The sequence below is a fragment of the Trachypithecus francoisi genome, unplaced genomic scaffold (assembly GCF_009764315.1).
Source record: "Trachypithecus francoisi isolate TF-2019V2 unplaced genomic scaffold, Tfra_2.0 Lachesis_group10, whole genome shotgun sequence".
NCBI lineage: Eukaryota > Metazoa > Chordata > Mammalia > Primates > Cercopithecidae > Trachypithecus > Trachypithecus francoisi.
Window position 1 is genome coordinate 13,742,020 of NW_022681455.1, and position 15,382 is coordinate 13,757,401.

Sequence of the window (15,382 nt, forward strand, 5' to 3'; positions counted from 1 at the left end):
CCCCCCTTTAATCAAGATTTACTAAATGGAAATTTACCTATAAGAAGATATGAATCCCTTTTTTTTTTTGGCTACAAGTAATTTAATCAAAATAACATATGCACTTGGTAGCAAATCAAATTGTGCCTAAGGACAGGATTTTATGTATATATGATACATCTAAAGCATAGCCTTTCTCCCCACCCGTCCCATTTCCAACCTCTTAACCAAAATGGGCCTCATTTAAAATTCTACTTACTCTAAAGCAAAACAATTCTGTCATTTGGCTTACAAAGGATACCTGTTGCTTAACAAGTTGAAATCGAAAGCTCAGTAACATCTCATTTTTTAAGTAACAAAGATTCATAAAACCAATTAAAAGTGTCAAATCAGGATGGCTATTATTGAAAAAAAATAATTAAACATAGAATTACCATATGATCCAGAAAGTCCACTTCTGGGTATTTTTAACCGAAAAAATCAAATGCAGGGACTCAGATATTTGTAAACCTACATTCATAACAGAATTATTCATAATAGCCAAGAGGTAGAAGCAAACTAAGTGTCCATCAGTGGATGAATGGATAAACAAAATGCAGTATTATCCAAACAATGGAGTACAATTCAGCCTTTAAAAGGAAGAAAATTCTGATATATGCTACAATAAAGATGAACCTTAAGGCTATTACACTAATTAAAAGAAGCCAGTCACGAAGAACAAATACTCTGATTCTACTTATATGAGTAGTCAAATTCATAGAGGCAAAATGTAGAATGGTGGTTTCCAGGGACTAGGGGGAGGAATGGATGGTTAGTGTTTAACAGAGTTTCAGTTTGGGAAGATGGAGAAGTTCTGGAGTTGGATGGTGGTGATGGTTGCACAATGATGTGAATGTAAAAAATGGTAAATTTTATGTATATTTTACCACAATTTTTTAAAATGCCAGAGAGATTAAATGTAAGGTACTTTTCAGAAGGAAAAATAGAGACCCATCTTCTAAATAAGATTTTCACATTTTTAAAAACATAAATAGAATGATAACAGCACATACATAGCAAAAGACACCTTCTGCTTATGGTCCTTAACACAAAAGTATTTTTCATAACATGTTATTTAAATGTACTACACATTACAAAATTATTTATATTTGAAAAATAAAAAAACTAAAATTACAAAAGCATGAAAATTATATAACATATATGACAAGTATTTATAATATATAACAAACATAGGATTTTATTATGCAAACTCACTTTAATGTGAAAAGGAGATTAGGATTTCTTTCAAGTAAACTTGGGTATAACTGTTGTGTTGTTTCAATGGCTTCTCCCATTCTTCCTGCTAATACCAATTTCTGAATTCCTATTCAGTAAAAGGAAGCAAACGATTCACTTTTACAAAAGTAGATAAAACATAAACTTAGTGGATCCTCAGAAAAGAAAGGCAGTTAGTAAGAAATCTTTAAATAAATTATGATTAATTTCAATTTCTTTTTCTAATATCATAGTTTCCATTCAGCAATCCAGGAAACATTTCAGACATTTATTAAAAAGTTAGAAAAACAAGTACTGTCACAAATTTTTTTTAAAAAATTACAAACATACAAGTAATACAGTTAAAATATCTATTATGCAATATTGAAGTTTCAAACACTGAGATTAAAAAGACTGTTTTAAAGAGATAATAAAATGCCTTATCAAACATGATGACCTTCTGAACAAAGGACTAAAAAATGATAGCTTTTGAGTAAGATTCCAATTTAACAGAGACTCACTGAACATTCACTTGATCTGATATCTGTTAAATTAGATGATGAGGATACAAAATGAGTAAGTGATCTCTGTTCAATAGAGCTTATTAAAATAGTAGAAAAGGACAGCACACAATTAACTACAACACAATGTAATCAGTGCTATTACAGCAATTTGACCTATGAAACAGTTGTCTTCATCCATTAATTTCACCCATCTGTTTTGTTTTCATCTCTATACGCTTGTCAAGTATACCCAACCTGATGGACAAACAGCACCAATTTTAGGATGGCTAACTATGGAGCAGTTATGCTGACTTGCCATTGTTATATAGGACCTGTTTTATCTCTGGCCACACACGCCAGCACTAGGATCTAAATAATAAATACTTATGACCAATACTATATTAGATAGCCATTTAAATTCAAAGATATTTACATTTCTTTCACACATTATCTCCTCCAACTAATCAGACTACTTTATTATTTTTAAAATCTTTTTATTAAATGTTTATTTCCTGAAAGCTTAAGAAAACATTCCTTTAAGAAAAAAATGGTAAAGACATTCCTTACAAAAATTTCTGTAAAATCTCTCTAGAATTAGAATTCTGACAGTCTTATGTGAATTTTTAAACTGATCTTCAAAAATGTCAGTGAAAATAAAATTCAGAGGCATCCATTTTAAATTAATATATTTGAAATTTTTAAATTAAAAAAATAAAATTTCTAAAAATTAAAGTAACCAAATCTATAATCTGAAAACAAATGTTAGCCATGCACCACAGTGTCCTTACTTTGTCTATTCTTAATGGAAGCTAATTCTTCTAGAACGGTCTGGTCTGTAGATCTGGCAAAGGCCTCTGCTGTGGCACAGTACCCATGGTGGACTAAATAAGATGAAACCATTCTTAAAATAAAAAGAAAAAACATACATCTTTTAGTGAAGAGAATACATGCTTCATACTACAATTTACATAAAATCTACTCTGGTGTTATAAAAACGAACCTATTTCCTTGAAACAAGGTGTTAAGAACTTCACCTTTAAAGTAAGCTTTTGAAAAACATCATTTTGTTCTATTCATGTAGTATTTTCAAAAAGATAACTGCAAATGCTATGTTGAGACTACTCTCACTAAAATAAATATTATTTGAGAATCAAGGACATTAAGTGACCTTTTCTTTGATTCTTGGACTCTCATTACCCCCAGGTCCATTACTATCTTATGATTCAGCCCTTCTAACCATAATTTCTATTTTGACTTTATCATATGACTTACTCCAGTAATTGCTGGCATTCTGTAAAATAACCAACTTTAAAATAAAAGATTAAATCTTAATGTTCCGAGTTCAACCATATTCTTTATACACCAGTTATATGAAATGGGATCACACAGTATATACAGAATACTAAGGTGAATCCAGACAGAAAATTTTCCAGAACAATGTCTATAAGTGTACTACTAATTAAAGAAGGAATCAGCCTTCTAGCCTAAATCAATTACTATGGTTTTACCCAAGAGATTTATCAAATATGACTTACATGTGAGTGACACATGTGCAATACAATAATCTTTTAAAAAGGTACCAGGTAGTCAAAACATATACTTACATCTATTCACAAAATGTGGTTAGAAAAACTGTTCATGCAACAATATTAACCCAAGTATCTGTTATCTCCAAACATTCAACTTTTAAACCTGCCTCCACCTGACACTACTAAGGGCCAGTTAAAAAATGGTGGGAAGCAGTGGTTCACCAGGAGGAGACTGAGGCAAAGTACGGAGGAAAGCAGGGAAAATGTCTAAGAAACAGATGTGCATCTTATTTTACCCAATTGTTCAAATTAATTAAAGGGGGAGGGGACCTTTTAGAATGCACTCTTCAAGAGTTCATGGTGAGTATCAATTCAGTGAAGAAGTGGGTGGGAGGATCCTGGTTATAAGGTTAAGATAAATGTTTTCTACTATTTTGCCATGATGTTCAGTGGTAACCATTTTTAGGGCATTAAAACAATGTGGTCCCAGAACAACCCATTCTAGCTTCAGTTCATGGTAACTACCAGATTCTGCATCAGGGTTGTCTATTCTCAACTGGGCTGGACAAAAAAACTAGTGTCCAGTCTCCGTAATACAGATGATAATAGCTCTAGGGAAGAAGTGTGCTTTCAGAGTCATCATTATGTCTCCCAATCACTACCTTTTCTAAAAAATACCCCCAACATTTTATTGCAAAAATATTCAAGGCAATTATAAGAACATTAAACATGAAATGTGTTGGACCAATTGTATCTGAAAGTCTGCTATTTTCTTGGCCTGGATTATAATAGTGAAGATGACTTTTTAAATTTAATGGTATTTATTTAAATTTTAAGTCTATACTTCACTACTGCTGATAGTTCAGATATTGAGAGCTTAAACACAGCGAAGTTTGTGTCCAAAATCCACAGAACCTGATTATAAAATTTAGATGATCTCTTAACTTTATCTTTTGCATTAACACTACTAAAAGTTAAATTGTACAACCTACAGAAATCATTAAATACTATTACTAAGAATAGCAAATGAATTAACCTAGCCTAGGTGACTTAACATCATTTTATTTCCTTCATCAAATTAATTCAGACCGAAATACAATTCTGAATGTGTGTCATCAAACAGTTGTTTTTAATTTGTTTAAAGAGTGGAGTAAATTACTTTTTGTTGAGAGATTAAAATCAATAATAAAATAGATATGTTAGTATATAAATTAGTGGATTAAAAAGCTTCCATGGATACCAAAAAAATAAATATTTTATAAAAAATAGATTCTGAATAACATAAATTCAAATTTCTTCACTCTTACTTTTGTATCATGGTCTGCCATTCTCCTTCTCGATCTCCGATAGGAAATCGATCTATCTGTGCCTGGATTTTGGTTCTCCACTCCCGCATATAGTCTTCTATATCAAACACGAAAGGATGTTGCCCAAAATTGGCATCGACCACTTCTCCTGGTGTTTGAAGCCCCACGGTAGGATACAAATTTGGCTGTAAGATAACATATTTCATTAAACATCTATCCATTTTATGTTAGATTTAATAATTTTTTAATGTTATATTTAAAAGAACAGAACTATAAATTTACTTCAAATTTTAAAATCCCAATCAAAATATTAGTAAAAGGCTAAAACAAATAGTCTCAATTATATGTTAGATAAAAAACATCACTTCTTGCAATTTAATCATCAAGAAAAAAAGTGAACGAAGATGTCTATTTTATTTTTTCAGGGACAACGTTGTATTATACCATGTGGTATTATGCTACTAATAATATGTGGATGTAACTCTTGTTCTAAGATTATGTCATACAGTAGTTACAGAAATTCAAATATAAACACATAACTCAGGTTTATCCCCGATTTTATATATGATACATTTCTATAAACTGCATGTTAAAGCTAGTTATCATAAAAGTACAATCTCAGCTAGTCTGTCATTTAATAGCTTAAATTTACTATTTTCATTCTGTACATTTGGGATGCCTAACTTTACAAAGGGAAGGGGATACGACCTTAACTATAAGCAAAACACAGTACCATGAAGAGTGGGGATTCTCTGTATTAAAAAAAGAAAAAAAAAGAAAAAGAAAAAAAACTCAAATTCACGTATTTCAAGGGAGGAAAAGAATGAATCTGAATACCCAAACTCAGAAATGCATTCAGGTACACTCCATGGTTTCAAGGTTAATCAAGATGAAAAGCTGGTAACTTCAAATAAACAAAAAATAGAGGAGTCATTCTTTCGGCTATGTCACTAATTGGTTGTTACATCTAAAGGGAGAATGAGTTTCTGAGTGGCTACAAAATGCCAGGGTTTAATCATAATTCTGTGAGGCCACTATTATTATTTCTACTACAAAGATAGAGAAAAATGAGGATTCAAGGTTTTTTTTTTTTTTTTTTTTGAGACGGAGTCTCGCTCTGTCGCCCAGGCTGGAGTGCAGTGGCCGGATCTCAGCTCACTGCAAGCTCTGCCTCCCGGGTTTACGCCATTCTCCTGCCTCAGCCTCCCGAGTAGCTGGGACTATAGGCGCCCGCCACCGCGCCCGGCTAGTTTTTTGTATTTTTTAGTAGAGACGGGGTTTCACTGTGTTAGCCAGGGTGGTCTCGATCTCCTGACCTCGTGATCCGCCCGTCTCGGCCTCCCACAGTGCTGGGATTACAGGCTTGAGCCACCGCGCCCGGCCGGATTCAAGGTTAAATAACTTGCTCATGGTCGTTCTGCTAACAAATGGCAGAGATGGAACTGGAACACAAGTTTGTCTGATACCACATCCAAAACTGATTTTTCCTCTTGCAACTCCAAATCCTACCATATTTTCGTTTTCTGTATGTATGTCTTATATCTTTGATTTAATAGTTATAACAAGTTATTTTTAGTACAAAACAAGGTAAAGATCAAGAACAGATAATTTCTGTGTAAATATAAGATGTTAAATAGATTTCACAATAAAATGCAAAGAGGGTCTGTTTAAAAACAACCGTTCAATCAAGCAGAACAAAATAGAAACAAAATATTGTGCCAAAATATCAAAAAATATAAAGTACTAGTGGATTATGGAAATAAATGGCTAAAGTATGCAAATGTACTGATTCTTAATAATCAACAGAGCTAACAAGTTTATAAACTTTTAAGCCAAAAACAGGTGAGATAGTACAGCCTTCTCATTTCACCAATGAGAAAACTGAGACCTAAAGACTTTATAGAAACAGGCCAGGAACGGCAGCTCATCCCTGTAATCCCAGCACTTTGTGAGGCTGAGGCGGGTGGATCACCTCAGGACAGGAGTACCAGACCAGCTTGACCAACATGGTGAAACCCCACCTCTACTAAAAATACAAAATTAGCTGGGTGTGGTGGCGCATGCCTGTAATCCCAGCTACTCGGGAGGTTGAGGAAGGACAATTGCTTGAATCTGGGACAGGGAGGTTTTGGTGAGCCGAGATTGCGCCATTGCACTCCAGCCTGGGCAATAAGAGTGAAACTGTCTAAAACAAAACAAAACAAAAAACAAAAGAATAGAAAACCCACTACAGTTATGAAATACTTTAACACAAAAGCATATAAGCCAAAAACCACAGAGTGAGATGATTATGTTCATTACGCAGAGTTTATAATGATGATATCAGTATTGTCTAAATAAAGACACTTTTAAAACGATCTGCTCATCTAAATTTTCTTATAAATTCAGAAAAAATAATTATATCAATACTATCAAAGATAATCAACATTCATGAATTCTCTGATAAAACTATTTCATAAAAATTTAAAACTTCCCTGTGACAAAACATGCCACAAATGACAAAGACAAATGACCTTCTAGAAAAAAAATCTGCCACACATATGACAAAATGTGTTTTCCAAATATAGAAAAAATTCAGGAGGACAAAGTTCAAATTCTTAAAAATGGCAACGAATATGAAGGCAATTTGTAGAAGAAATAAAAATGACAACACATAAAGAGAAGTTTAATCACATTCAACTTTTTAGATGAACATTTTTAATGTGCACTTAAAAATAAAATCAATTAAATTAAAAGTTCAAGATTTAAAAACTTTTGCACATCAGATTAAGACTTGAAAGGCTGAGGATACCCAATGTTGATAAGGGTTGGGGAAATAACCCTCTCATCTACTTACACAGAAATAAACTGACATAATCTTTTAATAAATCAGGAAAAATCTATTAACACTGACTGAGTAATTTCACTTGGAAGAGTGTATTCTTACAGAAAAATAAGTATGCACAAAGATATGTCCTGTAGCATTATTTGTAACGCAAACAAAATTTTAAAATATTCACAGATAGGTGATACTATACCACATTCATCAAATCGCAGAATCTAATAGTAACAAATATCACTATTTTGTGTCTAGGAAAACATAATGCAAATTAAACTCTGACCAGTCATTGATTCTACAGTGCATTCTCATTTCAGAAATACTAAAATATGAAAAAAATGTACATTTTATAATTAATCGATTGTGATAGTAAGTTAATACAATAAGATAACAAAGCAGGCAAAAAGAACAGAATGAAAAATGTTATGTATGGACATAGAAAGATGTCCTATACACATTAAAGTAAGGTATAACATATTGTATATGGTATGACCCTATCTTTCATATAAACATTTAAAAAATGAACTTATTGGCTTATATGGTGTTTAGAAAGAAGCCTAAAAGGATATATACTCAAGTTAAAACAAACTTTATAGCCAAAGAGACTAGGACTATGAAGAACTTCTCTTTTGTACATTTCTGTATATATAAACATTTCTCATTTAAGTATTTAATACTATACATTACTTCTGTAATCTGATATAGATTTAAAATACTTTTAGTAATATTGTCAGTTTTGGCTCACTGAAAAGTAACTATAATTTTTATACCATTTACTCAACCTTAAAACTGGAGAATTTGGGAGAAGAGGATTAAGGACATAATCCTTAATTTGCTATATTACAGATTTTAAAAAACAACAGCCTTCAATGTTTTTTAGTATGTTCACCTGTGCAACTATTATAATTTAATTGTATAACAATCCCATCACCCCAGAAAGAAACCCAGTACCCATTTGCAGCCACTTCCCATTTCCCCATTCCCCCGGCAACCACTAATCTACTTTCTAACTCTATGGATTTGCCCATTCTGGACATTTTGCATAAATGGAACAACAAAATATGTGATCTTTTATGACTGGCTTCTTTTTCTTTTTTTTTTTTTTTGAGACAGAGTCTCGCTCTGTGGCCCAGGCTGAAGTACAGTGGCATGATCTCAGTTCACTGCAACCTCTGCCTCCTGGGTTCAAGCAATTCTCCTGCCTCAGTCTCCCAAGTATGGGACTACAGCCGCATGCCACCACGCCTGGCTAATTTTTGTATTTTCAGTAGAGATGGGGTTTCACCCTGTTGGCCAGGATGGTCTCGATCTCTTGACCTCCTCATTTGCCTGCCTCGGCCTCCCACAGTGCTGGAATTACAGGCATGAGCCACCGCACCCAGATGACTGGCTTCTTTTATTTAGCATGTTTTCAAGGTTCATCCATGCAGCAGGTGCACCGTCACTATAGATTTATATGTAATAATGTCTTCCAGAAAAATACTCCCGCCCATGTAGAATAGTACATAGACAGAATAGGTTCTTTATGAAAAGAATAGGAAAACATTTCTATTAACTTGCAAAAGGTATTTTCAATCTAGAAATTGCTTAAAAGCTAAATGTATACAATATAAATTTCTATTCTCAATAGCACAGCTTTGGTCTACATTAGATCTCTTCTAATAAAAATGACTATACAAATAATGTATCCACAAAAAGTAGATTTCAAGTCAGTGCCCAGAATTCAAAAACAACATCACTTAAAATGATGAGAACAGTTACTATAACAAAAGTCCTTAAAAAGCAACAGCCTTCAATGTTTTTTAGTATGTTCACAGAACTGTGCAACTATCATAATTTAATTGTATAATTAAATCCCAAACTGAATTAGTTATACTTAATGTCATTTCTCAAACTGGTGAGGTAAGCTGAGGAAAAAGACTATTTTGAAAAAAATCTAAGGTTTCCAAAGCTGTATAAACACTTATGTTCCATAACAGGTGCAGAACAATCTAGGTAAACTGGATTTTCTGCAAATATACTTTCTCTCAGGATTCAACGGTATGGGCCGCTTGTGAGAGATCCCGGGTATAGAAGATATATATATCAACACTTCCTTGATGCTTCCTTTAAAGGAAAAGTGATATGAAGCCTGTGGAAGTCCCAGAAGATCTACAGTATTAAAAATGAAAACTACTATACTAAAAGGAAACCTAAAACCACCACCGTACCCACTGTTACAAGGAAGTTGCACATGATCATTGGCTACCTGAGGGAGAAAACATAACTGGTGATTCAAAAGTGGGAGAGAAAATAATCAACATGTCTACAACCAACCAAGCTTTTTCCAAATGATCACCTCTATCTATGAACAAGAAAATGAAAGCTAACAACAACAAAAGCTCACACTGACTAGTTGGTTTCACATGCTTAGTGCCGCAACAGAAAAAAATTTAAAAAGTCACTAAACCCTTTACCCAACTCTAAATGAAACTTACAGCATTCTCACCAGTCTCTTACTTGTTAAAGACCAAATCAACCCACCAACCAGAATCTGCACCTACAAACTCTGCCTGTCCCCACAATGCTCTTCTCAAAAGACCATCCCCTCAATTACACACCTGTCTACCTCTTTCTATGCTACATCTACTTTTTTTTTTTCTATGTTACATCAACATTTTCGTCAGCATGCTCAATCTCCTAATTTTTTTTTTTCTACTGCCCCCACTTCCACCACCGGCTACTACTCCATTTCTTTACTCCTCACTGTGGCCAAAGTCCTCCAGAGTTATCCACTCTCTATAACTCACCTCTTCCTAAAATCCATTCCAATCAGGATGTCTCCATCCCACGGCTGAAACTTTCTTGTCCAGGTCACCAGTGACCTCTACTCTGCTCCATACAATGGTCAATTCTCAGACCTTATGTAATTTTCAGATCCAATCCATTAGCCAATTCTCTTGGTTTTCAGTTGGATTTTTAAAAGAATCATATTTTTTGTTATTATTATTTCGGGATTTTTAAAAATTTAACTCTTTAATCCATCTAGAACTTACTTTACACTTTGTCCTAACAATATCTACATATTTTTAAAAATAATAATAAAGACTTATTCCATCACTATTTACTAAATAATGTGGCGGGGTTTTGTTTTTTGTTTTTTTGGTAGAGGTGAGATCTCATTATATTGCCCAAAGTGGTGTTGAACTCCTGGCCTCGAGCAGTCCTCCCACCTCAGACTCCCAGATCCAAATAATGCTTCTTCATGAGTACTTTTGATCGGTAGGGTTCAAACATTCCTTGGCTTAAAATTATTTTCTATTATAATTTTGATTTCTGTTTTTTCCTAGGATTTTCTTAACAGATATAATCTACAGATTTGTTATCTATTCTCTACCTCTGAATCTTCCACCATCTCTCTCAAAACATCTCTGAAAATTGGAATGCGTTTTATAATTGATGACACCTTACTATGGTCAGGCAGCTGTCACAACACAGCTGTCACTGCCTGCACAGGAGCAATTTGTTAAGGAATGAGCTCACTGAAAAGTTCTTGGGACTGAACTGCTTTTTCTGATGAAATTTTCATTTTCGTGATATTGATTAATATCATGAAAGTGACAGCATCAAATGTGCACGATGGAATAATCTGCAGCTTGGAGATTAATCTCAGAGACATAACACAGAAATCTTAAAAAATGTTCTTGATGACAGAGAAGATAGTATCACAAAGAAAATCATGGGCATCAGCCTGGGCAACCTGGCGAAACCCCATCTCTACCAAAAATACAAAAAATCAGTCGGGCATGCTGGCGTGCGCTGGTGGTCCCAGCTACTTGGGAGTCTGAAATAGGAGGATCCCTTGAGCCTGGGAGGCAGAGGTTGCAGTGAGCCAAGATCACACCACTGCGCTCCAATCTGGGTGACAGAGTGAGATCAAAGAAAATCATGGCATCCACTCTAAAAAAAAAACCGATTTAAAAGGTTAGAGTCTGAACATGAAATTTTAGGAATACCTTAATCAATTTATATTGCTTATTTCATCCTTTTTTAGGTGTGCACCTAAAAACAGACACAGATTAAAAATCTACGTTTAAATAAACCTAAGAGATCATTGAGTATAAGATAAAAATGCTAAGTGATAAGGGAGGCATTATGTCACAGTTAGCTTTTTCCCCTTGGTGTCAGAGATGATGCAGATTACAACGGACAGTGACTTGGGTTTGGTAAATAAGATCCGTGGAATCAAACCTCTACTGAAGAGAGTTACTGTCCTCCCTTGCTTGAATTTCTGCAATAGTCTTCTCACAGGTCCCCTTGCTTCTACCCTTACTCCCATATTACTTTTTTTTTTTTTTTCTGAGGCAGAGTCTCGCTCTGTCGTCGCCCAGGCTGGAGTGCAGTGGTGCAATCTTGGCTCACTGCTAGCTCTGCCTCCCAGGTTCACGCCATTCTCCTGCCTCAGCCTCCCAAGTAGCTGGGACTACAGGCGCCAACCACCACGCCTGGCTAATTTTTTGTATATATATTTTTTTAGTAGAGACGGGGTTTCACGGTGTTAGCCAGTTAGTCTCCTGACCTTGTGATCCATCCACCTCGGCCTCCCAAAGTGCCGGGATTACAGGCGTGAGCCACTGCACCCAGCCTAGTCTCTTTTTCAACTAAGCAATCACAGTGATCCCGTAAAAACTGAAGTCATATCATGACAAATACAAGTCTGCAGTGTCTTTGTATTTCACTCAGAGTAAATGTCCAAGCCCTCCCAATGGCTTGCCCAGGTCTAGATGGTCTATTAATAGCTTACCCCCAACCTCATCATTATCTCTGATCATCTACTACTACACCTGCTCTGCCCTCCTCACTCCTCTCTACCACACTTCAGACCCTTCTTCAAACAAGCCATGTGTGCTCCTGCCTTAGCACCTTCTCCCTAACTTCCCTCTGCCTGGAAAACTCTTGCTCTACATATACACTTGGCAGACTCCTTCACTCCTCCAAAGCCTTAGCTCAAGTCTCACCTTGAGCAAAGGGGAGCAACTTGAACAACCAACCTTGTGTCCTACCATTGGTATTCCCATTCTCTTTTTTTCCCCTTTCTTTCCAAAGTATACTTAACACCCTTAAAATATGTTCTACTTTATTTGTTTTTCATGTACTGCTTATTCTCTAACTTTCACAGCTTCAATACTATGAAGTCCAAGAGGGCAGAGACCTTTACTACCTGTTTTGTTGAATAATATATTCCAACCACTTAACCTGCCACACGGTAGGCCTCTATATAGCTTGAATGAATAAATAATTAGAACTGCTACACAGCTTTCTGCTGAAAAGTCCAAGGAAATACATTTCAAATGAATGAATGGTGACATTTAAAAAGATACCTGAGAATCAATTCTGATTTATTTTCCTTTATACAATGAATCCAGTGCAAGTTGGAGCTTAATTTCTGAGGGTCTACACCCAAGGTTGTTAGAGAAAAGATCTCTTCTTTGCATGTCGTATAAACTTAATAAATATCAATAAGACTGTATTTTAAACTTTCTAAATAGGCCCAGTATCAGTTTCTTTATACTTCCTTTAATTAAAAATAGAAAATTGCCTTTAAAAAAAGTCTTACCGGTAGGTCAGTGAAAGCAATACCTAAAAAGAAAAAAAAAAAAAAGTGGCATTAGAAACTGTTTTTCAAAGCAGACTATACTGACAAGCTGAACTTGTAACTAAAAGAAGGAAACAAATGGCAAAAGAAAAAACATTAAAGCCTAAATAAAAAATAACAAGACTATTTTTCATCAATAACACTAACATATGTCTGGGTGAATGAACGCTGTCCCCCTTCAAGATAATCAGCCTTGCTAGTCATACACAAATTTTATTTCTGAGATGTTGCCATTGTCTTCAGGATTTTTGAAATACTTTTAGATATATCTTCAAAGCTACATTAGAAAACACATTAAGAAAGTTGGTTGCAAAACAGTCACAGTTTATTTTTTACCCCCAACTTGCCATTTGTAGCCTCATTGTTTAATAATCATCATCTAGATTTAGCTTTTAAGTAATTTTAGGTGGAAGGAAAGGAGTTTTTCTGTTATAAAAGGCAAACAAGGGAAAATACAGTATATTTTTGCTTCTTTAAAAAATGTTTCTTATGAAAGTAAATTCTTTAACTTATGATTTACCCGTGGGAAAAATCAATTCCTCCTTCAAAGGATAAAGGATTTTGCACAGTTGAGAATTTCTCTTGAATACCTTTTCACAGTAATTACAACAGTCACGTTCTCGATACAACTTGAGCAATGGCAATATCATTGGAATAAGTCTACTGTCAACCCAACGTGACAATTTAACGACCTCCTTTCAAATATTCAAATATACAACTTAGCTGAAAATAAGATAATAAAGTATTTCTGTAGATATATTTTTAAAGATTTAGCACTAGAATAATGGGAGAGCAGTATTGGTGAGTCAGTCAGTTGATCTCAATTCTTCCAGTCTAAAACAAAATCAAAACCAAACCAGCACCACTGTTTCTACAGTCTTGATTACTATCTTAAAACTGAGAGAATTTCCATTAAATTATTTTTAAGGTCTCTTCCTACTTGACATTTTATTCTTCTATGATTGTGCTGTACTAACAGAAAACATCTATTTATTAAGATAATAAAGTTAAAAGACAAACTGAATATAAATTTTACACTTTTAAAATAATGTGTAAAAATAATGTTTTGTAGTTAGTAAAGCCCTGTTTTTACGATTTTCAAAAACTAGTAAATTCATGGTGGCTTGTTAAAAGGAAAGCAAAGTTACGGTTCCTGTTTCCCCCATATAAAACATTATCATTACATTTAATTTCATTAATAACACAGACAGCAAAGTATTATCAGCCCAAATAAAAAATTTACCCCCAAAATTTCACAAAAGTAAAAAGAATACAGAAAGCAACAGAGAATAAATATCTTAATATACTATAACTATACATATTTCTAATATTTTTTTATAAAATAAGCTAATCTTTTTCTCACAGATGTCTAGTTATAATGAAGACTGTATATTCTATCTTTAGCAAAAATCCTTTGTGTCTGTAATTACTGAAATTTTCACTTTACCAAAAACTCTAATGAAAAATTCAAAATTAATTCCAAAGGTTAACATTTTTTAACACTGCCAAATAAAGTTACCACACGTTTTTGCTCAGATCATGAAAAGATGCCACTTTAACAAGATGATGTAACTATTTGAATTCTACACAGAAAGCAATTTTCTATATTCATAATTTCCTGATTTGTCAGGCTTTTTGAAAAGTGATCTTCAATTGGTGAATGTCATTCAATAAAACAAAGTAAAAAATTATCAAATTAAGTTAACCTATATACTGCAATATTTTCTCTTATTTTCTTAAATAAAACCTTTCTATTTTTCTTTATATAGTAAGCAAATATATATTCTGAAAGTCTTCCATGAGACAGAAACTAAAGATGTATCAGGTTTTGGGTACAGATTATCCATTTAGGAAGTACAAGGGAATAGCAACTAAATATTTAATAGTATTTTATCTTCTAAGATGTCAGAATCCAGACCAGAGGTAGGCAAAGCTTTCCTACAAAGGACTACTAATATGTTCTGCTTTCCAGGCCATATGGTCTTTAACACAAACACCCAACTCTGACATTGTAACAGGAAAGCAATCATAAATATATGTAAGTGGGTGTGGCTGGTTTCTAATGAAATTTTATTTTAAAATACACAGGAGGCTAACTTGGCCATCGCTTGTAGACTCCTGTTCTAGAGAAGTAATTTCCGCTCATCAGTGTTTTACCAGTGGATTCCAGGAACCTAGCTCAGGGCTGACAAACAATGATACTAAATAGCATTTAATGATTCTTCACTAGATGCCAGAACTGTGCACATACTAAGCAGTTTACTCTAACAACCTTAGTGAGATAGGTATTACAGTGATCCTAATTGACAAACTGAGAAAACTAAGGCACAGAAATGTTAAGTACTTTACATATGGTT

General features: G+C 34.0%; 1 protein-coding gene across 2 annotated transcripts in view; it reads right to left on the reverse strand.

Annotated features, from left to right (window-relative positions):
- Window positions 1-15,382, reverse strand: part of RANBP9 (RAN binding protein 9) — a 93,383-nt gene that overhangs the window by 17,853 nt on the left and 60,148 nt on the right. For both annotated transcript variants that reach the window (XM_033216269.1, XM_033216270.1), the window contains exons 5-8: window positions 12,987-13,009; window positions 4,573-4,757; window positions 2,525-2,637; window positions 1,234-1,342 (exon numbers count right to left, since the gene is read on the reverse strand). In XM_033216269.1, coding sequence (XP_033072160.1) covers window positions 1,234-1,342; window positions 2,525-2,637; window positions 4,573-4,757; window positions 12,987-13,009 — 430 coding nt within the window. The remainder of the gene's footprint in view (window positions 1-1,233; window positions 1,343-2,524; window positions 2,638-4,572; window positions 4,758-12,986; window positions 13,010-15,382) is intronic.